General features: G+C 45.6%; 1 protein-coding gene across 6 annotated transcripts in view; it reads left to right on the top strand.

The window, feature by feature from the left end:
* srcin1a (SRC kinase signaling inhibitor 1a) overlaps window positions 1–27,831 on the top strand; it is a 498,739-nt gene that overhangs the window by 386,914 nt on the left and 83,994 nt on the right. The window contains exon 1 of one of the 6 annotated variants that reach the window (XM_048560694.2): window positions 13,768–13,977. The exons of the other annotated variants lie outside the window; for them this stretch is intronic. Within the exon in view, the coding sequence (XP_048416651.2) occupies window positions 13,933–13,977 (45 nt within the window). The 5' untranslated portion in view covers window positions 13,768–13,932. Of the gene's footprint in view, window positions 1–13,767; window positions 13,978–27,831 lie in introns of those variants that run through there. 6 annotated transcript variants of the gene reach the window in all.

The raw sequence follows: 27,831 nt of genomic DNA, 5'->3' as shown, positions 1-27,831 counted from the left end.
GCTCATTCCAACCACGTCTTTATCATAAGGCTCCTGGAGTGTAAATCTGAAATTTTCATCATTGTTCTCTTTACTGCCCTAAACATAAACACACAAATTCATAAGCACTGAGGCTACAGAGTAAAGTGCATGTGTCGTGCAGCGATATGAATTTCTGGCTTGGAGCACCTGCACTCAATGGTTGAGTGTTCAGCTGCCCATTGTGTGAATAAGAAATTATCTCTCAATGTGTGTGGAGGTCCAGTGAGCAGAGAGTCAATAGTGCCCATGCAGTAGGCTTAGTTCAAATAAAGCCTCAAATAAAGGTGAAAGACACAATTTAAGGTGAGCATTGATCTGAATGATTCAAGTAAAAATACTGCAGTATCATTATTTGAATAATTATTTAGTTTATATTTCAGGATGTAACTATTTCAAGCAGAATTTCATGCTTGATCATTTTTATCCATTATGTTCACCTAATGCTGAATTAATGGCAAATATTTGGCTGCCAGCTCACAGTGAGCTGGCTAATACTGTCTGTATGAATGTTGGCACAGATGGATGTTCATCTGTGACACTGACATAACTAAAACAGAAACAGACATGGAGTGAGAGTGAGCTGTTCCCTGTTAGTCCTCAGTTTGAGTTATGTAGCTGGGTAAGGATTAGACAGGGCTCACATGTGATGCCCTCCTTTGCTGAATAGGCTTCTGACAATCATCGGAAGAAATGGGGGGTTGGAGGAGTGCGGTGTGGTGTTTGGTTGATATGGAAATGATAGCTGTTTGCTATGATGCTGAACTCTCAACAAGCTTCAAGCAGGTAAGTTTGGATAACACTGTGCTGGTATGTGGCGATGGGAGCTCCCATTGAAGGTCAGGTCTCTGGTCATGATTACTTTATTAGAATACTGGATAGCCAAGCTCCCCCCTTGTTGGCCCTCAGTCATACTCTGGTGCTTCACAAACCACATCTCGCTCTGGGTTTGGTCACTCTCCTGCCATCTCCTAAGCTCCAGTTTCCCCTGTCATGCCCTGGTCCTACTAACCCCGACTCACGCCCAACCCTCACTGCTCCATTCCTAGTTCCCCAGTATTCAACAGACCAGTAAGAGCGAATGATTGTCTAGCCGTGCCCTCACTCTTAGCCACCCGGCTTTCAATGATTCATTGAAGAGCGAATGTTTCTAATTGTCTGGGGGGATCATCTGAGCTTACAGCCTCACAACCGGGTCATTGCACAGGCTAAACCAGGTCCATTGTCCCTGATGGATGGAGTATTTGTGTGAGAGGAACCACTGCTCTGTCAAACCACGGGCACCAAATAGATGAGAGAATGTGATGGTAGCGAAAACAGATTCAATCATAACTTCCCAGAAGGTGTTGGATAAAAAATTGAAGGAGAAACATGTGGGGAAAGGACTGAGGTTATTTGCCAATGCAGTTGTGGTGATTGGACCTACAGAATATGAGTTCCCTGATTGAGGCTGTTTAAAGGGTCCACCCAGGGATCCCTGGCTGATAGGTAAAAAAGGGTGAGAATCAGAGATACGTGCTGTCTGGTGCCCTGAATGAAGCAATAGTATAGTCGAGGACTGTTCATGCATGAATAAAGGGGGGCGTGGTGACCGGATACCAGCCTCTATGGAGTTATTTCAGCAATCATGATGGGCCAAGGTACCTCCTTCTGTGCTGTAGGATTCTGTGCTTTCCGCTATGAATGTGGCCCATTATACCTTCAATACTCATCCCTTCACTATCAAGATTGAAGGCAGATCTAATTAAAGCATTTGTGAAGATTGAATGAGTTGACATTTTCGATATAGAGAAATGACTTCCTCTGGCATGGGGAAATCAGAAAAAGAGGTCAGGGTGCCATTTCTATATTCTATTTTTGAACCAATTTGTTCAGAGATTAATTACACATGTCTGCAACAAGTGGGATTTGATCTGGGGCTTCATGGTCCACAGGGAGGGGCACTACCACTGCATCACAAGTGCCCTGCGAAGGAAAGTTGTACTGGCCAAAGAGAAACTGCAACAGAGGTCCACCAAACTAATTCATGGCACGGAGGGATTGTCCTATCAAGAAAAATTAGACAGATTTCAGACAGAATCTTACAGGGGCTTGAGTGATCTGGGTTATAGTGGTGGAGTGAGAGTCCCAGTGAGGCCTATCTTAAAGCTGGGAATAACTTGCCACATTTTCTGTGTGTTGCCAAGCAATGAGGTGGATTTTGCACTGGGCAGCAGCAAGTTGTCAATTAATGGGATTATAGATCGTAAAATACTTTTTTTAATGCCACAACTCACCTCAGTCCTCCCCCTCAACAACTTCTCTTTCAATTCCACCCACTTTCTACAGACAAAGTGGGTGGCCATGGGCACCCGCATGGGCCTGAGCTATGCCTGCCTCTTTGTAGGTTACGTGGAACAGTCCCTCTTCCGCACCTACACTGGCCCCAAACCCCACCTCTTCCTCCGTTACATTGATGACTGTATCGGCGCCGCCTCGTGCTCCCACAAGGAGCTCGAACAGTTCATCCACTTCAACACCTTCCACCCCAACCTTAAGTTCATCTGGACCATCTCTAACACCCCTCTCACCTTCCTGGACCTCTCCATCTCCATCTTTGGCAACCACCTAGAAACTGATATCCATTTCAAGCCCACTGACTCCCACAGCTACCTAGAATATTCCTCCTCCCACCCACCTTCCTGCAAAAGTGCCATCCCCTATTCCCAATTCCTTCGCCTCCGCCGCATCTGCTCCCAGGATGAGGCATTCCACTCCCGTATATATCTCAGATGTCCTCGTTTTTCAAGGACCACAACATTCCCCCTCCTGGCAGTGGTCGAGAACACCCTCGACCATGTCTCCCGCATTTCCCGCAACTCATCCCTCACACCACCTCCCCGCAATAACAACCAAAACAAAATCCCCCTTATCCTATGGTTCCACCCCACCAACCTCCGAATCCAACGCATCATCCTCCGACACTTCCACCATCTGCAATCCAACCCCACCGCCAAAGACATTTTTCCCTCCACACCCTTATCTGCTTTCCGAGGGGACCACTCTCTCCATGACTCCCTTGTCCGCTCCACACTCCCCTCCAACCCCACCACACCCCCCTCCAACCCCACCACACCCAGCACTTTTCCCTGCAACCACAGGAAGTGCTACACCTGCCCCCACACCTCCTCCCTCACCCCCTTCGCAGGCCCCCGGAAGACTTTTCACATCAAGCAGATGTTCACCTGCACGTTTGCCAATGTGGTATAGAACATAGAACATAGAACATTATAGCACAGTACAGGCCCTTCGGCCCTCGATGTTGTGCCGACCTGCCATACCAATCCGAAGCCCATCTAACCTATGCTATTCCATGTACGCCCATATGCTTATCCAATGACGACTTCAATGTACCTAAAGTTGGCGAATCTACTACCGTTGCAGGCAAAGCGTTCCATACCCTTACTACTCTCTGAGTAAAGAAACTACCTCTGACATCTGTCCTATATCTTTCACCCCTCAATTTAAAGCCAAGCACCCTCGTGCTCGCCGTCACCATCCGAGGGAAAAGGCTCTCCCTATCCGCCCTATCTAACCCTCTGATTATCTTATATGTTTCAATTAAGTCACCTCTCAACCTTCTTCTCTCTAACGAAAACAGCCTGAAGTCCCTCAGCCTTTCCTCGTAAGACCTTCCTTCCATACCAGGCAACATCCTAGTAAATCTCCTCTGCACCCTTTCCAAAGCTTCCACATCCTTCTTATAAATGTGGTGACCAGAACTGTACGCAATACTCCAAGCGCGGCCGCACCAGAGTTTTGTACAGCTGCAGCATAACCTCTTGGTTCCGAAACTCGATCCCTCTATTAATAAAAGCTAAAACACCCTATGCCTTCTTAACAGCCCTGTCAACCTGGGTGGCAACTTTCAAGGATCTGTGTACATGGACACTGAGATCTCTCTGCTCATCTACACTACCAAGAATCTTACCATTAGCCCTGTACTTTGCCTTCTGGTTACTCCCACCAAAGTGCATCACCTCACACTTGTCTGCATTAAACTCCATTTGCCACCTCTCAGCCCAGCTCTGCAGCTTATCTATGTCTCTCTGCAACCTACAGCATCTTTCGTCACTATCCACAACTCCACCGACCTTAGTGTCGTCTGCAAATTTACTAACCCATCCTTCTACGCCCTCATCCCGGTCGTTTATAAAAGTGATGAACACCAGTGGACCCAACACCGACCCTTGCGGTACACCGCTAGTAACTGGTCTCCAGGATGAACATTTCCCATCAACTACCACCCTCTGTCTTCTTTCAGCAAGCCAATTTCTGATCCAAACTGCTATATCTCCCACAATCCCATTCCACCGCATTTTGTACAATAGCTTGCTGTGGGGAACCTTATCGAACGCCTTGCTGAAATCCATTTACACCACATCAACCGGTTTACTGCATCTGCTGTACCCATTGTGGCCTCCTCTACAGCAGGGAAACCAAGCAGAGGCTTGGGGACCACTTTGCAGAACACTTTCACTCAGTTCGCACTAAATAAGAGCACCTCCCAGCCACGAAGCATTTCAACTCCCCTCCCATTCCGCAGATGACATGTCCATCATGGGCCTCCTGCAGTGCCATAATGATGCCACCCAAAGGTTGCAGGAACAGCAACTCATATTCCGCTTGGGAACCCTGCAGCCCAATGGTATCAATGTGGATTTCACAAGCTTCAAAATCTCCCCTCCCCCGACCACATCCCAAAACCAGCCCCGCTCATTCCCACCTCCCTAGCCTGTCCTTCCTCCCACCTGTCTCCTCCACCCACCTCAAGCCCCACCCCCATCTCCTACCTACTGACCTCATACCCCTCCTTGATCTGTATGACCTCCCTGGACTGACATATCTCTTCACTACCTCCGCACCTCCACTCACCTTTACTGGCTCCATCCCCGCCTCTTTGACCTGTCTGTCTCCTCTCCACCCATCATCTCCTCTATCCATCTTCTATTCGCCTCCCCCCCCTCCCTATTTATTTCAGAGTCCCCTTCCCCTCCCCCATTTCTGATGAAGGGTCTAGGCCCGAAACATCAGCTTTCCTGCTCCTCTGATGCTGCTTGGCCGGCTGTGTTCATCCAGCTCTACACCTTGTTATCTCAGATTCTCTAGCATCTGCAGTTCCTACTATCTCTCACCTCAGTAACATCCAGTTTCCTAACTTATCAAGCAAGCCAAATGGCAAGAATTCTTGACATAGAAGCCAGAGCAGGTACCTGGTGATTTCAGCCCACTGCTTGGTCCCAGGGAACGCAATATTGGACACCAGGCATCAATGTCTCAGGCACCGATATCCATGGACATTGGTGTTCAAGATGTGTCAACCTCTAAAAGCTCTCCTGGCACATCTCTGTTCTACTCACAGGACGTTTCTGCCTTTCAGTGCTGCCCCTCAGTCTTCCCTGGTAACTCTCATTGTAATAATGCAGCAAAGGTACTGTGTGCTCACAGTAGGTCAGGGATTGCATCAGGTTGGATCTCTGGGCTCTTCACTCACTGTCAGAGAGTTCACTCTCTCTGAGCCGCTCTCGATGCTCATGGTTCTATTATAAGACCGTGCTGTTTGGCACCACAACAAAGCCAGGAATATTGTCAATGTTGTCAGCCAAGTCAGGATAGCCTTCAGTCAGGGGGTCCCAGCACAGTAAATAAAGCACTGCTTCTGATACCAGTCCAGAGGCTTGGACACGATCTGTCACCCACTTGAGGAAGTCAGGGTTCTCCACATACAGGGTAAGGAACCAAACATAGCAGTCTGTCCCCTTCCTAAGTCTTGGGTTCAGTTGTTAGCTGTCTTCCTTCTGGAATGAGAGATAGGCAGGCATTAAAGGCGATAAAACTGGGTGGCACAGCTGTTAATGTTGGTACAGGGGTTGGGGGAGGGTCGGGGGAGCAGGTGTCCTGAGTGAGTCAGTGGGTATCACAGAGGGTATATAGGATCAGTGGGGGTGGGATGGGGGTGGGTGACAGTGAGCAGGGACGATGTTGCAGGCAGCAGTGGGAATGATAAAACATGAGCTTTGGTGAGAGGTGAGTGCAACGACAGAGATAGAGTGAGGATGAGGTACCAGAGGAAGGATGGGGGCACTTACGCTGGCAGAGTGGAGAAGGTCTCCTTTCTAAATTGCAGTGTCCTCCAGACACTGAGACAGCGCTGACCCGGGTAGTAATCTCACCCCAGGCTGGCACATAAGGTGTCGTGTCCTCCTCTGCTGGCCCTGGGAGAAGATGAGGTCTCACCTCTGCCCTAACCCATCCGGCAGGACCTGCAGGCCCCTGCCTCCAATGGACAGTGACACATTTCCCCTTCCTGTGGTAAAATGTCAGGAACCAAGCAGAGCACCTCGCTGTTGGGCTTGTCAGGTACAAAATGGTCTTTTAAAGATGGTGTTGGAGCCAGGGATACTGGTGAATTCTGGGATATCCCAACAGTGATGCATTGATCCAGGAATGGCACACTGTAAAATGGAGATAAAATGGGATGAGAGAGATGCTGTAAAGTCAGAGTGGGCAGGTAATTCTAGTAAGATGAAGGTGAGAAAACTCTGAAGCGTCACGGCAAAACAAAATCTCAAAAAACACAACACAACTGTCAATTGATCAAATAAAACGTAAAATTCAGCCCTAGATCACGGTCCTCTTGATTTTCTGAGACTGAGGGGACCTCATTGAAATGTCCAAGATTCCTACAGGGATTGACGGGAACCTTGTTTCCCTGGCTGAGGGATATAGAACTGGGGGGTAACATAATCCAGATTACAACGCTGACCATTTCAGAATGAGATGAGGAGGGATTTCTGCATTCAGAGCATGGTAAATCCATTGAACCCTCTGTCCTAGAGGGCTGAGGAACCTCAGTGGTTGTGTATTCTCAAGATTGGGACAGAGACTTCTAAATATTAAAAACATCAAGGAATACTGGGACAGTGCAGTAAAATTATGTTGACGTAGGAGAGAGGTGGATTCGTCTCATATAGGGCTGAATGGCCTCTCCTATTTCCAATGTTAAATTAGAGCCCGGTCCTTGAAATAGATGGAATAAGAAGATGAGTACAAAGTCAAAATGACTTGAAATAGAAATGACTGAAGATGCCCATCCAGTTCACGGCACATGGTGTTTGAGAAGTGATCAGACATCCTTGTTGTCATTGCTGAGCTGATGGACAGCAGTTTAGTGAAAGGTAGAGTACCCACCAAGGAAGTTCCGACATCAACATGACATTCAATTCCACATCACAAGCAGCTCATACTTTGCAAAGAAACAGAACATGAAACAATTCTTTTAGTAAGCTGTAAGATATAAGGCAGTGCTTCTCAAGCTTTCTCCTATCTGTGACCCAATTTTGAGTATTGAACATTGTCACTACCCATTAGTTAGAAGTGAAAGGGGGTGTCGGGGGGTTCAGGAAAGTCAGTGAGAGCAGCGGGTGGGAGCAGACGTTCTGTCAGAGTGTAGGCAAAGAGGGGAGCAGCTGCACATCAACCATTTCTGCATCTGGACCCCCAAATTACTTAGACCAAAAGACCATAAGACATAGGAGTGGAAGTAAGGCCATTTGGCCCATCCTGTCAACTCTGCCATTTAGTCATGGCTGATGGGCATTTCAACACCATTTCCCTGCACTCTCCCCGTCGCCCTTGATTCCTTGCGAGATCAAGAATTTATCGATCTCTCTACTTGCGTCTACACTTGTGATCTTGAGCCCCACTTTGAAATAGGACGGCGCCCTGATAACTTAGCTGGCTTACTGGTGACATTAATGTTTGCCAGAGGACACTGATACAGCAGTTTATAGTTGGAGGATTTGCTTGGTATGTAAAGTACTGAAAGTGTGAACAGAAAATCAAGATGGCAGTTCAAAAGGTTAATGAGTACCATTCAAGAAACATTTTCTTTCACCTTGAATCCTTTTTGAAAGAATTTAGTGCCAAGCTGTAGTGAAGCCTTTTTTAAATGTTTATTTGTGGGACATGGATGTCACTAGCTGAGCCAGCATTTAGTTGCCCCCTTGAGAAGGTGGTGGCGAGTTGCCTTCTTGAACCGCTGCAGTCTGTTCGCTGTAGGTGATCCACAATGCCTTGAGGGTGGAAGTTCCAGGATTTTGATGCAGTGACAGTTGTTTAGGATTTCAGGATGAGTTTAAGTTCCGAACTCCCTTGCACAAAGAACATTTTAGTCAGCACTGAACCCAACACAACACAATACAGCATTTCTGAGCTTCCAATTCTGTTCTATCAGCCACAGATAATTGCTGATTTCATGCTTATTTTACACAGTTTATCTGCACATTGATCATTGAATTCAAGGAACATCAAAAACCGAAAAGTGATCGTCTTAAAAACATGTCAGAATCTCAGCAATGGAGCAATGATCATTGTGAATATTCATTTCTCTCATTTCCCACCGTTTTTTCCTTCGAAACACATTCACTTCTTGGTGCGAATGATTGAAAATTTAAACATTCATGAGTCTTCCAAATAATAAAAGCTCATCAAATATTTTTATGGTTCTTTTGTCAAGTAAAATAAGTTCAGCATTAAGAATAATAACTTTGGAAATTGTTACTTCAACTCAATATTAGTTACTTATTATGAAACTCTTAGTGCTAACGTTGACATCAAATACAGGAGGAGAATAAAGTAAGGCAGATTTCACCCTAAAATTTTTGAATAAGACCACAAGACAAAGGAGCAAAATTAAGCCATTCAGCCCATTGAGGCTGTTCCACCATTCAATGAGATCTTCGGAGCAAGAAGAAAAACCTTTTTTACCAGTCACTGCAAGTAGTAACAGTAAAGTCTGGTCTAAATGGCGGGCTCAAAATCAGGAGCGATTCACAGCTTGAAAAGGGTTTAAAAATAAGTGTTAAATCAGCCTGGATTGGATGTCAAGGTATTATGTCCTACCCTGGTGCTAAGATTAATGAGTTCACAGCAAACCAATTAATTTAACCACTTTGTAGTAATAGCAGTTCTTTAATTTCCTCATTTTGTTTCTGTGAGGAACCTAGCCTGGAGTCTATCCCAGGCTGAGGGAGCAGGCTAGCGCATGTCGGAAGAAACTGATGGCTTAAAGACAAACTGATCCAAAATCTAAATTCTGTGAGCTTCCTCGCTCCCTTTCACCTTTTAGTGAGGAGGCAGGTCCATAAAGGAAGGCAGCAGCCAGGCTGAAGAAAATAAGCGAGAAGACAAGGGGTAATGGTTGGGTGGAGCTGAGCTTGGGCTTTAAAGGCTCACAGTTACGGGGAAGGAATTTGACAAAAGTTAGGTTTAAGATAGCAATGAGGAAGTAGAAGAGGTGGACTGACATTACTGTATTTCATCAGAGGGAGGACAGTCTACTTGTACTGAGGTTGAACAATAGAGGATGGTTCAGAATGATCAGAGAAGAGGCAGTTAAATACAACACAAGCAAGCTGGTAATAGAAGGATGGGCTAGAGACTCATTGTGGAGTCAATAACTTCATCCAATTAATCCTGTAAATCTGATTATTAAATAAGTGGCATGGGCCATCTCATCAGGAACAGTAATGCCAGAAGCTATGAGCTGTGCTCACTCTTCAATGAAGTAATGTTGTTTATATCCTGGCTACTTGCCAGCGTGCACTCTGTCTCTGCGACAGTATCGGCCCCTGCCCCTGCCCCAGGTTCAAATTGCTTAGAGTCCATGGTAGTGCTGAGAGAGTGCTGCACTGTCAGAACATCCTGTCTGCTTTCTGATGGATGAACATAAAAGATCCTTTATCAGAAGGGGGTTTGTTATTGTCCTGACCAATCAAAATCACTACGAAACAAATTATCACAAAGCTGGTACGGCATCTTGCTGTGCACAAATCGCTGCCATACTCCCACCGTTACTACAGTGACTATGCTCACAAGGACTTTGTTTGCTGGGAAGCACTTTGGAATGACCTGAGGTTGTGCAGGCGTGGGAGAAATGTGATTTGTTCTTTCACCTAGACATTGAACCTCAGCACAGAGAAAGGAATGTGATTGAAAGTACAAGGTCGTGAATGCATTGAGGTGTGGAGGGCAGTATGTACGAGTGCTGTCTCTTCCTCCGAGGTGTACTGCTCAGTGATCTGACCTATGTTCACATCGCTCTCCTTTAATAACAACTATCTTTGGCTTCTCCTGCCTTCCTGGGTTCCTCTGTATCCCTCCATCTCCTTCTCTGTCTCTCTCTCTCTCTCTCTCTCTCTCTCTCTCCCTGCAGTCCTCCTTTTAGTCCGGTGCCTTCTCCGAGTGAAGGGCAATGTGACACTGTACGAGTGAGACTGTACGATTGAGCAGTCTTTTTTGTCCATGCTGATGGGTTTAATGGCCTACTCTGTGCCTTGAAGCCTGGCCTAGCTGTCAAACTATCTGGTTGATGGAGTCACTCACCTTCACTTGAACAAGTGAATATTTGGGAATGTTTGTCTGAAGTGATGATCCTTGGAGATCAGGTTCCTGCAGTTCTGAAGCTGATTTCCTTCTTTAAATAATGAGAAGTGCCTTACATCTGTTGTGATGAATAATTAAAATGACATCTGTTGGTATTTGCATCAAAGGATATGACACTACCCAGGGGATGCTCCATTGTGCGTTGATGAGCAGTAAAGCTCAGGATTCAGCCCATCAGCTCAAAGACAAGGCAGTGCCACCTGTTCAAGGGGCAGTCAGGCTCAGTCCCTCCAACAACTTCCATATTGATCCTCTCGCTGCAGCAAGCTGCAACTTGTCATGGCCTCCACTATCCTCAATCTCACCTCCTCAACCCTCCGCCTCACCGCCCCACACACTCCACCGCACCCCCCAACCCTCCGCCGCACCCCCCCACACACTCCACCGCACCCCCCCAACCCTCCGCCGCACCCCGCCACACCTTCCGCCGCACCCCCCCACACACTCCACCGCACCCCCCCACACCCTCCGCCTCACCCCCCCACACACTCCGCCTCACCCCCCCACACCCTCCGCCTCACCTCCCCACACCCTCCGCCACAATTCCTCACACCCTCCGCCTCACCTCCCCACACCCTCCACCGCACCTCCCCACACCCTCCACGTCACCTCCCCACACCCTCCACCGCACCTCCCCACACCCTCCGCTTCACTTCCCCACACTCTCCGCTTCACCTCTCCACACCCTCCTCCTCACCTCCCCAGTCCCTCCACCACTCCACACCTCACCTCCCCACACCATCTGTCACTCCACGCTTCACTTCTCCACCCCCTCTGCCACTCCACACCTCACCTCCCCACCCCCTCTGCCTCTCTAGACCTCACCTCCCCCCTCCACCATTAACAGTATTTACAAATCTGGTCCAGACCCCTTATTATGTTACCTAGTTCAAGATTCAGGTTTCCAAGAATGGGACCTACACTTCATGGGTTAAGTTATGAGGAGAGATGATGCAAGCCAGACCTGTTTTCTCTAGAATTTAGAAGGTTAAGGGGTGGTCTGTTCAAAGCCTTCAAGATAACAGGGAAAGACTGGGTAGATAAAGATAAGCTATATCCACTGGTTGAGGATTCTCGAACCAGGGACATAACCTGAGAATTAGGGCCAGCCATTCGGGAGAGACGTTTGGAAGCATTTCTACACACAAAAGGTGAGAGAGCTTTGGTAGTGTCTTCTACAAGTGGCAGTGGACGCTGGGCCTGTCATTAATTTTAAATCTGAGATCAATGAATCTTTGCTGAGGAAAAGTATAAATGGACATGGGCTAAGGGCGGGTTTATGGAGTTTGGCCACATGATCGTACTGAATGGTGCACTAATTCGAGAGGCTGACTCGCCTAATGCTGCTCCTATATTCTCCCACTAGCGGAAACATCTTCATAGCATCTAACCTGTTGAGCCCCCTCATTACGTTCACCCCTTATTCTTCTAAACTCTAATAAATAGGGCCTAACCTGTTTGCCTATTCTTGATTAGTCAACCTCTTCACCCCTGAATTCGGCCTTGTGAATCTCTTTTGACCACCTCCAGTGTCACATCATCCATTCTTAAATACAGGGAGCAAAACTGTACACAGTACTCCATCCTGACAACACCCTGCACAGCCCCAACAAGACTTCCCATTAGATTTTCACTAGCGCAGGACATAAAGATTGGATGGTTAAATGGAGTTAGGTTACAAATGAAATATGGTCTATTGATTGGCAGAAAAGGGGGAAGGGGCTGAGACTTTTTCTGTTCCAATGTGGCCCTGACCCAGGAACCGATGCACTGATGCTTCACGGTCGAAAATGCTGATGCTGCATTGGCAGAGTGAATTGAGTCCAATTTTCTAGAAAGACTGACTCGGTCAAATGCACACTGACTCTGCCTCACTGGTATTAGTGTCTTATTGCTAAATGAACAGTGCAGCCTCTGGAGAAAAGGTTTGAGTTGTTTGGAGTTTGATCCTGTTTCTCGAGCCAAATTCCTGCTGAGAGAAAAAAGGCAAAGCTGAGGGGCGTCCTGTGACAGCGGAGGAGCTGGACTGACCCCACACACATTGTGGATTTTCAGCAGATGGAGTTACTTGTAAATTTCAGAGCTTATGATCACATTAAGTTAATTTGAATTTGGAACATTGGGTCAAAATTCTATAATTCATTTAGTAATGGTTTGGGAACCATGTGTTTAAAGTTACAGCGTTGAGTGATTAGAGACATAGAACTGTACAATATGGAAACAGACCCTTCTGCCCAACTCGTCCATGCCAACCCAATATCCCAAATTAATCTAATCCCAGTTGCCAGCATTTGGCCCTTATCCCTCTACACCCTTCCTATTCATGTCCCCATCCAGATGTTTTCTAAATATTGTAATTGTACCAGCCCCCACCACTTCCTCTGGCAGCTCGTTCCATACACACACCACCCTCTGCGTAAAAAAAGTTGCCCCTGAGGCCTCTTTTAAATTTTTCCCTTCTCACCTGAACTCTAAGCTTTTAGTTTTGGACTACCCAACCCTGGGGAAAAGATTGCTAGCTTTGAAAAAAGAATTGAATAAAAACTTGAAGAACTAAAATAAAAATGCGTGGATGTAGAGATCGAGCCAGGGTCAGGAAGGGATGAATTGGACAGCTCTTGAAAAGAGCCAGCATAGACTCAATGGGCCAGATAGCCTCTTTTCTTTGTCCTGTGCTAGTCCATGCTGCTGTCAATGCTGGGCTAGGCAGATAAGCATCACAGTGTCTTCATAATTGATTCTGCATGTACTAATCCCTGTACACACATGAAGCCAGACATTGTATCTAGAGTAGAGAAGGAGCATTCTATGGAATAAGAGAGTCGGCAGTAATGAGACTAGCGTTGTTCAGTTAATTTATGAAGTGCAGTGTAATTGGGTGCTGAGAAGAAGCATTGACTTCCAGCAATGAATATTCCTTTAATTGTTGGAATGCATTAATCACATTGCAAGTGATTTAAAAATGCACATGACATCTGATTAAAATTCCTTGTCTTGTGTTGGCTGATCTACATTAATCCTGAATTAAGCAAAAAATTGAATTAAATGCTTTCAAATAAGCCTGTCTTGATAAGGTCTAATTTTTGTATTTACTGAAGGAACACTGCACTATTGTACTATTCATTCTTTGTATTTGATTGTCTCTGAATGCTTTCTTCTCTCCCCTGTTGATTTAACCCCACATATCTCCATCATCATAGAATGGTTAATGCAGAAAGGAGCCTTTCAGCCTGTTGTGCTGATTGATTCCAGCTGTTTTGGAGAGCTCCTCCCTTTAAGGAGTATCAGGCAATTTAACTCAAACAGCACGGCCAGCTCAGAGGTTTACTCAATTCATATCTGCAATGGGCGCATTGGATGGGCTGGGTTTGTTTCTCCCAGAGTTGAGAAGATGGAAGGGTGACACGATTGAAGTATATTGGATCCTGAATGGTCTCGACAAGATGGATGTGGACAGAATATGTCCCTTTGCAGGTGAGCCAAGAACTAGAGCGAACTGTTTCAAATTGGGGATGGCCCTTCTGGGACAAAAGTGAGGAGAAATATTTTGTTCTCCAAGACTTTGGAACACTGTGCCTCAAGAGGTGGTGGAGGCAGGCTCATTGAATATTTTTACGACGGAGTTACGTAGATTCTTGTTAGGCAGCAGAATCGATGTGGACTTTGAAACACACACAGATAAGCCCTGATCATATTGAATGGCAGAGCAGGCATGAGGGACTGAATGCCTACTTCTGCTTCCAGTTTGTGTGTACACATGTTTACCAGATTTCCAGTATTGTGAGGAATGAGATGATTCCAGTAAGAAAGTACTGGCGTACGATGTGAAGTTAAACCCTGAACGTGGTGGCTTCACCTTGAGCAGGACAGGGTGAAACTTCTCAGGTCTTTGCCTTTCAAGTTGAAGGGGATGAGGTACAGTAGAGAATGGAGCTGATTGCAACAGTCTACAGCAGGGGTAGAGCTGAAGAGGGGTTATTGGCTTTTAGTTGTTCCACAATACCTTCATGAGACCATAAGATGTTGGAGTCGATGTAGGCCATTCGATCCATTACGTCTGTTCAGTCATTTAATGAGATCATGTCTGATTTGATTATGATCACTCTACTTTCCTGCCTTATCCCAATCACCCTTGATTCCTTTCCTGATTAAAAATCTCCCTGTCTCAGCCTTAACAATTCAGCTTCGACAGCTTTCTGTGGTAAAGAATTCCATAGATTCACGACACACTGAGAGGAAAACATTTCCTGTCTTTGACTTAAATGTGTGACCCCTTAATCCGAGTTTATGTCCCTTGGTCCTGGACTCTCCCACAAGAGGAAACAAACTCCCCAGCAGCTTTTCCTTCACTTCAACTCCTATTACTATATGATTGCTGTTGAGTTAAATAGAACTGCTTTAAACTGATAAAGAATGCATGTATATTTATACAGCACCTTTCATAACCTCAGGAAATCCCAAAGTGTTCTACAACTAATGAAGTGTGGCCACTGCTGAGTTGTTGCAACTGCAGTAGTCAATTCACAAACAACAAGATCCCACTAATAACAATGATCAGGTCATTGATTTTTAGTGACATAACTGTAGAGGATTGCTCCAGCCAGACAATCCTGTTAAGTCTGGTCATGTCCTGTTTTAACCATTTTAGTCCATGAAAGATCACAAATGTATCAATCAAATTATGTCATCAAAGCAAGTTAAAAGTTAATAATTCACATTTCTTGCTATCATTTAAAAAACCAAGAGCTGAAGATACTGGAAATCAAACAAAAACAGAAGTTGCTGGAAAATCTCAGCAGGTCTGCTAGAATGGTTATGAACAAGGTGCACTGGACCTGAAATGTTAGGTCTGCTTCCTCTCCACTGATGCTGCCAGACCTGCTGAGTTTTTCCAGCAATTTCTGTTTTTGTTCCTTACTATCATAACTTGCAGTAATGACTCAGACATTGTTAGTAAATACACTTCTCCTTTGAAATAATGCCATGGGATTCTTTAAAGAAAAAATTGGTAAAGGCCTCTTCTGAACATAGCAATCATTTCTGGTAGCAATTTGCTACCTGAAAGTACGCTAATTTTAGGTCCTAATTTAGGCTAATATTCTGTGATGTATTTCAAAACAAAATGATCGATAGAGTTCTGCAGAAATATTTTGGAATAGACTCAATGAACTGAGCAAATTTGTTCTGTGCTTCACCTTCCTACAGTTTTGAGAGAAAGACGGGTTTCAGTTTAATCTGTTGAAAGAAAGGCAGTACTCCCTCTGTCCCACATATGTAGAATTGGCCTGGAATATTAGCTCCACTGGGCCTTGAATGTAAACCCTTTATAGAATGCTACCCAACGAAAGCCTAGCTTGGATTCAAACAAGAGGAAGTGTTTTTGATGAGTTTGCCAACTATCTACATACTGCCTGGGAAGACACCCGTATTCCTGTAATGAATACAGTAATGAAACTCAGTAGGTCTGTGGACAGAGAAACAGGGTTATTGACTCTTCTTTACAACTTCAGGTTCCAAAGAAGAAAACATTGAACTGAAAACATTAACCGTGTTCCTCTCTCTACCGATGCTGCCAGACCTGCTGAGTATGATCGGCAGTTTCTGCTTTTATTTCATATCTCCAGCATTGACAGTATTTTGCTTGTATTTGAGTGGCCAATATTTCTGTTGCCTTTTAGCTTGGGTACTGACAAACGAATAGTTGTCCCTTGGTATCGTGGGACTTTCCTCTGGTTGAGTTGTGAGCTGCTTATTCATTTATTTGATCATGAGATGTGGAAATCGCTGACAAGGCCACTCAATGTTGGAGCTAATGCTGTTTCTTACCTTTGGAACCAATGTCTCTTTGGAGGAGGGCTGTGGTACACAAGAACAACACCCTCATTTGACAATTTGCCAAACTACCTTGTAGAATTTTTTTCGAAAACTTACTGTCAGTAAGAAAGTTTAGGCTTGGCACGTTATTTATTGTCCCATATTCACTTTATATAATAATGTTACTATATATTAGCACAACTTCTGCCATTAGGCCTGGAATACGGCTGATATCTCTTAAACCTGATGAAGACACTGCACTACTTATTGAAATATTATTTGCAGCCTCCCAATCGATCTAAAAAGGGCCTATTTTTGGTGCAGGTTTCAACATTTCCACTGAAGACACTGACGGGTGGAAGGCACCGTTGTGTGAAGACTGACAGTCCACGTCTTTCCTTTACAAGTAATGCTCATTTACTGCGAACAATGCAGTGAATGGTGAGAAACACCTTGTCAATGATGGTGTCCCAGTTGATCCTTGCCCAGTGTCTGCTGTCATCTTCCCATCAGAAATGGGAACCCTGGTTGATTATTGTACCACCTTGTTCTAGCTCCTCCATGCTTGTCCTAGTTAACTCAGCACAGACTGTTGTTTGAAGATCAGACTGCTCTGATCTGTATGTACTTGTTCCGCTTGGTTTATTTTCCCTCCCCTGCTCCATTCTGTAATGATACAGGTGCTCCTGTACAGCAGCCAGTTTCCCTTTGTGCTTACTTGTAAGGGCATATGCCCTGAATGGTTCAAGCAGCATCAGGCTTAAAGACCTCTCAGAGCAGAAAGAGGCCATTTAGTTCTTTTGAGCTATGCTGGCTCGTTGAAAGAGCTATCCAATTAGTTCTGCTCCCCCATTCTTTCCTCAAAGATTGATATTATTTTTCACATTATTATTTTTCCATTTATCCAATTTCATCTTAAAAAGTTATTCTTGAATCTCTGTCCACTGACCTTTCAAGCTACATTAAAAAAAAAGCTCTTCCTTTATTCCTGTCCTTTTTGTCAATTATCTTAAATCTGTGTCCTTTGATTACAGATCCTTCTGCTACTGGAGTTTCTTTAACTCTTCCCCATCAAAACCCTTCAAAATTTTGATTGTCTGTGTTAAATAAGCTTAGAGTGTAAAAGGATTAACACCTGTGTAAAGTAAGAGTTGTGTAGAGGCAGTTTCAGTGTTTGTACAGAATTGTAGACAGTTGGGATTTCTGTCCTGCATTCCCAACAGAATCAGTGTCTGACAGTCTTCTGATTGTACAATTGATTGAAGGCACTGTGTACATACAGAGCACAGTGAACAGGGTTTGTTAAACAAGTTTCGACTGGAGTTTATTGTTTCTTTTTCACTGTGGTACTTTGCACTCTTGTTTACGCTTAATCCAGATTTACTGAGAGGCATCAATGGAGTTAAAAATTGGTATTCCTCTCCAAGTCGTCAATTCCCAAGCCATTCCTGACAGGAGGAAAGTGGGAGGGATTATGTCTGCCCTGAACAGACTTGGATCTGAGTTTCGCTCTTCTATATGGGAGTGCTAATGAGTCTGAAGTAGCCAGACAGGTGCTGAAGCTCAAAAAGGCACTACATAAACACAAGTTCTTCCTTTCTGTGGTGTCTGCTTTGGGACAAGTTGGTCAAGTGATTTTCTATCACTGTTTTACCACACCAGCATAACAAGTCACCAGTGGACATGGACAAAAACAAAGTTGCTGGAAAAGCTCAGCAGGTCTGGCAACATCGGTGAAGGAGAAAACAGAGTTAACGTTTCGGCTCTTCCTCCGAACTGGAGGAACATCCCTGGACGTGGAAACTGTTGAGGCTGACCTATCCAGTGCAGTGCTGTGGGAGGTGCTGACTTTCAATCTGCCCTCCCGGGCAAATGTTAAATATTCCATGGCATTTGCAGAAGACCAGGGGCGTTCAGCCCAATGTCCTGGGTCAATAATTATCCTATAGTTTAACAAATTATCTGGTCATTATTTCATTCCTGGCAGTGAAAGCTTGCTGTGCAGAAATCACTACATTTCCTACATTACAACAGTGACAACAGTTCCAAAGTACCTCATTGGCCGTAAAGCACACTGACACACCACTGACGTTGTAATAAGAGCTGTATCAATGCAAGCTTTTTTCTGTATGAATCCGCCGGCAGTGTAACTATGTCAGGCAGGTTGTTGTTGCTTTGGTATTTAACTGGACAGTAACATCAACCAGAGAAATGGAACCCTCCCCAGTGCTCAGGGATTCACCTTTTTCCAAGAAGGTGAGAAGTGTTTGCAGAAATGAATTGAACCTGACTGGCCCTGAGATGTGGGAAAGCATTACCACTTTTTAAAAAAATCATCATTTCTATTCAGCAAGCTTTCTGATGTTGCTCACAAGGTAGTGATGAGGTAATGATACCTGATTGTACACGCTTGTGTTTATGTGTGTGATAGTTGAATGTAAAAGTCAACTCCCTTAAACTGTCACTTCCATCTTGTAGGCTTTGTCCTTCCTATTTTGTCATTTCTTTTGGAGGACATTTCCCTTCCACATTTCTTTCCCCCTGCTCACGTTTGCCACTGTAGTACTGCTGCCTCCCATCGCCAGAGACGTGTGTTCGATTCCAGTCTTGGGCAGCTGCCTGTGTGGAGTTTGCACATTCTCCCCATTGTCTGCCTGGATTTCCTCTGGGTGCTCCAGTTTCCTCCCACTACCCCAAGATGTGCAGGTTAGGTGGACTGGTCATGCTACGTTGCCCTTAGTGTCCAGGATGTACATGCTAGGTGGGCTAGCCATGGGAGATGCAGGGTTACATGGATATGGGGTGGGTCTGTGTGGGCTGCCCTTCAGAGGGCTGGTGTGGACTTGGTGGGGTGAATGGTGTGCTTCCACACTTTAGTCTGTGACCTCTTCACTCCCATATTGGTGTCTAGTTCCACAACTGCCTGAGGATCTTTGTTGGTAGAACCAATGGCCATGCATCATATCTGAGAGCAGTCTGATCCATGCATTGCTACCCAGTCTGTTGGGAAGTGGCAATGAGGATGGACCATTTCCAGCCTGACCCCCCTCCCCAAATAGGGGCATGTGCCATCCATTACATTTGGGGCCAACTAAGCAGAAGTGATCAAATTACAAATCCAAGACTTTCTGCTGTTCTTCTTATTGTTCAGGACCATATGAAGTGGCTGATTCAAATTTTTGAGTTTGGATTGTCTTCCTTATGAATAAATTTCCAATATATCTGTTTGCATTCAGATTTTGATGTGTTTATTGGATATCTGTGAGTTGCTATTTAAGCATCTTGTTGGGTAAGCATTTCCCAAAGATGAGAGAATATCAGCATTGGAACCAAGTGTGGGCAATAAGCCATGCACATGTGGGCAGTGAGGCTGACCTGCAGTTTTACTCCAAATTGGCTTCGCCATTCTATTACGGGAAACATCGGAAGCAGTTGGAGCCACTCTGCTGCTGTCCCAAAGCATTAACTTTAGTTGGATAGTAAAGTGTGAAGCTGGATGAACACAGCAGGCCAAGCAGCATCTCAGGAGCACAAAAGCTGACGTTTCGGGCCTAGACCCTTCATTAGAGAGGGGGATGGGGTGAGGGTTCTGGAATAAATAGGGAGAGAGGGGGAGGCGGACCGAAGATGGAGAGAAAAGAAGATAGGTGGAGAGTAGAGTATAGGTGGGGAGGTAGGGAGGGGGTAGGTTAGTCCAGGGAAGACGGACAGGTCAAGGAGGTGGGATGAGGTTAGTAGGTAGGAAATGGAGGTGCGGCTTGGGATGGGAGGAAGGGATGGGTGAGAGGAAGAACAGGTTAGGGAGGCAGAGACAGGCTGGGCTGGTTTTGGGATGCACACTTGCCCCCACATCTCCTCCCTCACCCCCATCCCAGGCCCCAAGATGACTTTCCATATTAAGCAGAGGTTCACCTGCACATCTGCCAATGTGGTATACTGTATCCATTGTACCCGGTGTGGCTTCCTCTACATTGGGGAAACCAAGCGGAGGCTTGGGGACTGCTTTGCAGAACACCTCCGCTTGGTTCGCAATAAACTGCACCTCCCAGTCGCGAACCATTTCAACTCCCCCTCCCATTCTTTAGATGACATGTCGATGATGGGCCTCCTGCAGTGCCACAATGATGCCACCCGAAGGTTGCAGGAACAGCAACTCACATTCCGCCTGGGAACCCTGCAGCCTAATGGTATCAATGTGGACTTCACCAGCTTCAAAATCTCCCCTTCCCCCACCGCATCCCAAAACCAGCCCAGTTCGTCCCCTCCCCCCACTGCACCTCACAACCAGCCCAGCTCTTCCCCTCCCCCCACTGCATCCCAAAACCAGCCCAGCCTGTCTCTGCCTCCCTAACCTGTTCTTCCTCTCACCCATCCCTTCCTCCCACCCCAAGCCGCACCTCCATTTCCTACCTACTAACCTCATCCCACCTTCTTGACCTGCCCGTCTTCCCCGGACTGACCTATCCCCTCCCCACCTCCCCACCTATACTCTCTCCACCTATCTTCTTTACTCTCCATCTTCGGTCCGCCTCCCCCTCTCTCCCTATTTATTCCAGTTCCCTCTCCCCATCCCCCTCTCTGATGAAGGGTCTAGGCCCGAAACGTCAGCTTTTGTGCTCCTGAGATGCTGCTTGGCCTGCTGTGTTCATCCAGCTCCACACTTTATTATCTTGGATTCTCCAGCATCTGCAGTTCCCATTATCACTGATACAGCTTTAGTTGGATCCTTGAGTATTTGAATTGGTTGCACACTCCTACTCAATTGGCAGCCTATCCACATCGGCTCCCTCTGCTGGTAAAGGCCTGTGGTGGTGGGGCTGTGTCAAGGAGCCTGCCCTGAAGAGGCTTCCTCCTGTTTTCCCAGAGACTACCCATCCACCTCCCAAAAGCTGCCAGTTGAGGCCAGGGAGATCCTACCCACTTGTATCCAGGCTCCTCAAGTCAGCAGTCTGTAAGTTGGCATTTTTAAACTCTGTACCTGCTTAAGCGTCACTTCATGCACAGACCTGCTGCCCATCTCCTAACCTGCACCAAGTCCTATTCACCCAACACCCCCTGGCACTCACTGATCCACATTGGCCCCCATTCAGAAATGCCTGATTGATGTTTCTAAATCACTCCATGGTCTTGATCTTTGCTAGCATGTGAACCTCCTCCAGTGTCACAGCCCTCCAAGAGATTGCCACTTATCAAACTCTGACCCAATTCACTTTCATCATTCTGCCACTTTGGCCTCAATCTGTAAAGCTTCCCACCTCTCTACTTTCCTTTAATCACTCCTTAACACCTACATCACTCCTTAACACCTACATCTTTGACCAAACTTTTGGTCATGTGTCTTAATTTTGTTCTTTTTGTACCCTGAGTCAAACTTTAGTTTGATTTTACGCTTCAGTGAAGGAGTTTGGTATGCTTCCAGTATGTTGAAGGTACTATAACAATGCAAGATTTTGTGTCATTTAGCTACTTCCTCCTACTCTCCGAATGTGTTTATTTATCCATGGGTCTTTGCAAACCCTAACTGTAGTCACCACAGGCATTGCCAGGGACTCAGCATTAACCCAGGGAGGTAATGGTGCCATGTTAATGTCACTGGGCTAGACATCCAGAACTGCTGCTTCGGGTTTGAAGCCCACCATGATGGATGGTGAAATGTGAATTCATTAAAAAGAGCTTGGAATTTAAAGCTAGTCTTACGGTGATGGTGAAACTATCGTGGATTGTCGGGTAAAACCCACCTGGTTCATTAATGTCCTTTAGGGAAGGAAATCTGCCACCCCTACCAGTCGTGTCCTAAATGTGACTCCAGACTCACAGCAATGTGGTTGGTTCTTAACTACCCTCTCAGCAATTAGGGATGGGCAATAAATGCTGAACTATCCAGAGATGCCCACATTTCCGTGAAGGAATATAAATAAACATGGTCAGCTACATGTCAGTTTAACGATTTTCATTTTTAATTTCATGATTCTCTTAAACATGCACTAATCACCTGAACCTCACTGACATTTTTTTCCTCATTAAGAGGATGAGGGCATCGCTGACCCTAATTGCCCAGAGGGCAGTTCAGCATCAGCCACATTGCTGTGGGTCTGGAGTCACGTGTAGGCCAGACCAGGTAAGGATGGCAGTTTCCTTACCTAAAGGACATTAGTGAGTCAGGTGGGTTTTTCCTGACAATCGACAATGGATTCACGGTCATCTTTAAACTCCTAATCCCTGAATTTTTTAAAAAATTGACTTCAAATTCCACTATCTGCCCTGGCAGGATTCAAACGCAAGTCCCCAGAACATTAACTGGACCTCTGGATTAACAGTCAGATGATAACCCAGTAGGCTATCACTTCCTCTAATGTTGTGCACTGATCTCAGCTTCACAATTCTGTCAGGAATGGCTTTTAAACTCCTGATTGAAGTGACACAGTTTTGAACAATTTAATGAATTTGATGTCAAAATTGAAGCTTTGTAGTACATACTGAGGACATTTTGAAGCTGTGTTAGAAGATCTGAGAGTGTCAAAGAAGAAAATATCGCTCTCTTGATCCATTTACTACTGCTCTCACCCTGAAGCAAAATGTGCATGGGGTTTTAACTTTTGACATCCATCGTTCTTTGAGTGTAATTTTAGGTAATTAGCATTTTCTGGCCTTTTGTAATATACAATAGTTTCTTCCCTGCAGTTTAACATGTCCTTTTTTTCAGCTGTTATATTCTTCCCTTTTTGTATACTTATAACAACAACACAATTTAAATCTGCATAGCACCACAGTTTCCTAATATCGGCAGTTTACAATGTGCAAACAACTTTTATAAGTGTATTTACTTTAAGAAGCAGCAGCTTAGATATGATACACTATTCAAATGGACGAAAAAATATAAACATACACCTGTGACATATGAGAATGTGTCACTGATCCCAGAGGGCAGCAGGGACAGTGGATTTTGGGTGAGGGACTGTCGCTTCTGATGTGTTTTGTTGTAAGAGTCTCTGTTTCCTCTCAAGCTGATGTAGGGGAGTTCCTGGTCTTCTCCAAAGTAGATGGTGGTTTTTTCCACTGGATTCTCTCTCTGTCTCTTTTTCCTCTCTCTCTCGCTCACTCACTCACCTCCCTTTTGATGTGCGTTGTTCTGGGGGCTGGAAATCTGTTCAAGGTAAAGTAGCCATCATCCAGAGCAGCTGTCTAACTAGAGCGAGGCGGCTACTCATTTAAACTGAGCGTCACTACTCCTCATGTGAGGGGTGTGGTTGAGAAGGAGAATCTTTTATGGTAGGGGCAGCATGGTGGCTCAGTGATTAGCACTGCACCCTTGAACGACTGTCTGTGGGGTGCACGTTGTCTCCGTGTCTGCGTGGGTTTCAGCCAGGTGCTCTGGTTTCCTCCCACAGTCCAAAGATGTGCAGGTCAGGTGGATTGGCCACGCGAAATTGCCCCGTGGTGTCAAGGGAAATACAGGGTGGGTTTTGGGTGGAATGCTCTTCAGAGGGTTGGTATGGATTTGATGGGCCAAATGGCCTATTTCCAACAGTGGGGATTCTGTGATTCTGTGTAACCTCAGCCATTGGGGGAATTGAACCCACACTGTTGGCATAACTTTGTGTCATAAACCGGCTATCCAGCCATCTGAGCTAACCAAAACCCCTCAATCACTGCTGGGTTAATCCCCCGTCTAAACCCTCTCAGCCAATGACTATTGGCAGCCAGTCGTGATGCTAGGATGACTGTTAACCTCTTGCCCTCCTTCATCTGAGGATTAGTTCCCCATTCTTTCTGAGAACAGACTGATCTTGTTGCAGGTCACATATGGCACTAGTTCAATGGGGGAGCTTGATCACAGTGATCATTGTGAGCTTTTGTTTTATTATCATTTGCTAGAAATTTGGGAAGTTAGTTACTGCTGTAATATCTGTTAAAATGGAATTTCATTCTACACCGTAAATACTGGGCAAATTCAGTTCTAAATTGACCCCAATTTTCAACATCTTTAATGCAATAAAACATCTCATGGTGTTTCACAGGAACATTATAAAACACAGTCCGGCACCAAGGAGATATTAAGTGAGATGATTTAAAAAGTTGGTCCAAAAGGTAGGTATTTAAGGAGGGCCTCCAAGGAGAAAAACAAGATCTAGAATTGGAAAGGATTCAGGAAGGACATCCAGAGCTTGGACCCTTGCTAACTGAGGCACTCCTGTCAACGGTGGAGTAGGAGGCCAGGTTCAGAGGAGCACAGAAAACGCAAAGTTGCTGCTGAGTCAAGTTGAAACCAAGGTTGAAAATTTGAAAACCAAGGATTTGCTTGACTGGAAGCCAGTGTGAAAGTCAGCACGGGGTTATATGGAACCAGATCAGGCATGGTATAAGACAAGGGAAAGACTTTTTTTTATTAGATTGTGGACAGAAATGGGAAAAGAGTGTTTTTAAACACCAAGGATTGCTGAAGAATTCCTGTATGGTTTTGAAAGCAAGTCACCTGACCCTCATTGTATGCAGGATTTACACAGCTGCTTGTTGAAGCAGTAGTTGAAGTGTAGTTTGAGGACAAGCTGGAGCCAGGGAGTGTGCACAAATGGAGATTCAACTGGCGTAATGGAGCTGATTAGTTTGTGGACTAGTGACCAGTTATTGATGACAAAGGCTTTCTGCCTGCCAACAACTGAGATTGGTTTTGCCATGTTTAAAAAAGATAAGGAGAAGCCATCAGACCTCCACCAGCTCAGGATCTCTCACTGTTCTGGTTTAAACTTGGAGAAAACCAGCTCATTTTTCCTTCAACTGTTGCTGTAAGCTATGGCTTTTACTTAATGAGTCAGAGACTTTGCATAATTGTGAACCAGCCACTCTTTGCCTCCTACAATCCAGTGAAAGCATCTGGAGAAGGAAGATAGAGAAGCAGCAATCTGGTCAGTTCAACAATCGCCTCCTTCTGTCATAACTCCCATGATATTTGTTTTCCTGTTTGCGTCTGTTTGTGTGTGTGAGGGGGAGGGCATCAACAAGAGGTTAGAATGTTAACTGGTTGAGTTAAGTGCCGATGATATGTGATTATTTACCTGTATCTAGAGTCTATTTACTTTTAACAAATAGTAATTCTTATTCATTACAGAAACCTGGTCTGTGCTTTCTGTCATCCTGGGTCTAAAAGGCAGGTAACTTGGGGAATTCAGCATACTTTATAAAATGTTGAACTTTTGGATTTCTTAAAAATTTGCAAGAAGTAAAATATGGGAGACGAGCCAGGAGTGCATCGAGTTGAGTCTGGAGGATAATGAGACGTGAATGAGATCCCATTTTGTACTATTTTGTTCCCCAATTCCATTGAATTCTATTCCAGTTTCCCTTGTAATCATATTCCACCTGCTGTAATAGAATTTACAGCACAGAAACAGGCCACTGAGCTAAATGATTTAAAGAGGAACAGAGAGAGTTGTTGCGGTGAATGTTCTTGCCTCATTCAATACCACAAGGATCAGTCTAACTGTTCATTGGACTCATCACTGGGATATGAAACAAGCTTTATATTTGCTTGTGTAAGTACAGGCATGAAAAGCAAAGTAATGTGTTGTGTGCTTTAAGATATTCCTGAGAGCCACTGTGCAATTGATGGAACTTCACTATCCCTTACCGGTAGACTATTTCAACAACATTGCAAATCACATTGGCAGGGGATGTTTCAAGGGTGCAGAGGAGATTTACCAGGATGTTGCCTGGTATGGAGGGAAGGCTGAGGGACTTGAGGCTGTTTTCATCAGAGAGAAGAAGATTGAGAGGTGACTTAATTGAGACATATAAGATATTCAGAGGGTTAGATAGGGTGGATAGGGAGACCCTTTTTCCTAGGATGGTGACAGCGAGCACAGCTTTAAATTGAGGGGTGAAAGATATAGGACAGATGTCAGAGGTAGTTTCTTTACTCAGATTAGTAAGGGAATGGAACGCTTTGCCTGCAACAGTAGTAGATCCGCCAACTTTAAGTACATTTAAGTCGTCATTGAACAAGCATATGGACGTACATGGAATGGTGTAGGTTAGATAGGCTTTAGATTGGTATGACAGGTCGGCACAACATCGAGGGCCGAAGGGCCTGTAATGTTCTATGTTCTATATGTTCCAGTTAAAGAGAGAGACTCCACACCTTTCGGGCAGCAAATGTGAGATTTAATAATGAGGTTCAAAGTTATAAGAAGATTGGAGAGCAGATAGGGACTGCAGTTTTCACTGGCTGTAACTCGTCAACCAGAGGATACAGATTTACAGTATTTGATACAAGAACCAGAGGGCAGATAAGGAGAGATAGTGGGAACTGCAGATGCTGGAGAATCCAATATAATAAAATGTGAGGCTGGATGAACACAGCAGGCCAAGCAGCATCTCAGGAGCACAAAAGCTGAAGTTTCGGGCCTAGACCCTTCATCAGAGAGGGGGATGGAGTGAGGGTTCTGGAATAAATAGGGAGAGAGGGGGAGGCGGACCGAAGATGGAGAGAAAAGAAGATAGGTGGAGAGAGTATAGGTGGGGAGGTAGGGAGGGGATAGGTCAGTCCAGGGAAGACGGACAAGGAGGTGGGATGAGGTTAGTAGGTAGATGGGGGTGCGGCTTGGGGTGGGAGGAAGGGATGGGTGAGAGGAAGAACAGGTTAGGGAGGCAGAGACAGGTTGGACTGGTTTTGGGATGCAGTGGGTGGAGGGGAAGAGCTGGGCTGGTTGTGTGGTGCAGTGGGGGGAGGGGACAAACTGGGCTGGTTTAGGGATGCGCTGGGGGAAGGGGAGATTTTGAAACTGGTGAAGTCCACATTGATACCATTAGGCTGCAGGGTTCCCAGGCGGAATATGAGTTGCTGTTCTTGCAACCTTCGGGTGGCATCATTGTGGCACTGCAGGAGGCCCATGATTGACATGTCATCTAAAGAATGGGAGGGGGAGTAGAAATGGTTTGCGACTGGGAGGTGCAGTTGTTTATTGCGAACTGAGCAGAGGTGTTCTCCAAAGCAGTCTCCAAGCCTCCGCTTGGTTTCCCCAATGTAGAGGAAGCCACACCGGGTACAATGGATACAGTATACATTCTGTATTGTATACACAGTATACAATCTCCCCTTCCCCCACCGCATCCCTAAACCAGCCCAGTTCGTCCCCTCCCCCCACTGCACCACACAACCAGCCCAGCTCTTCCCCTCCACCCACTGCCTCCCAAAACCAGCCCAAACTGCCTCTGCCTCCCTAACCTGTTCTTCCTCTCACCCATCCCTTCCTCCCATCCCAAGCCGCACCCCCATCTACCTACTAACCTCATCCCACCTCCTTGACCTGTCCGTCTTCCCTGGACTGACCTATCCCCCCCCTACCTCCCCACCTATACTCTCCTCTCCACCTATCTTCTTTTCTCTCCATCTTCGGTCCGCCTCCCCCTCTCTCCCTATTTATTCCAGAACCCTCACCCCATCCCCCTCTCTGATGAAGGGTCTAGGGCCGAAACGTCAGCTTTTGTGCTCCTGAGATGCTGCTTGGTCTGCTGTGT

This window comes from Stegostoma tigrinum, chromosome 31 (assembly GCF_030684315.1).
Source record: "Stegostoma tigrinum isolate sSteTig4 chromosome 31, sSteTig4.hap1, whole genome shotgun sequence".
NCBI lineage: Eukaryota > Metazoa > Chordata > Chondrichthyes > Orectolobiformes > Stegostomatidae > Stegostoma > Stegostoma tigrinum.
Note: the sequence above shows the minus strand (reverse complement) of the source record. Positions and strands in the feature narration are given on the sequence as shown.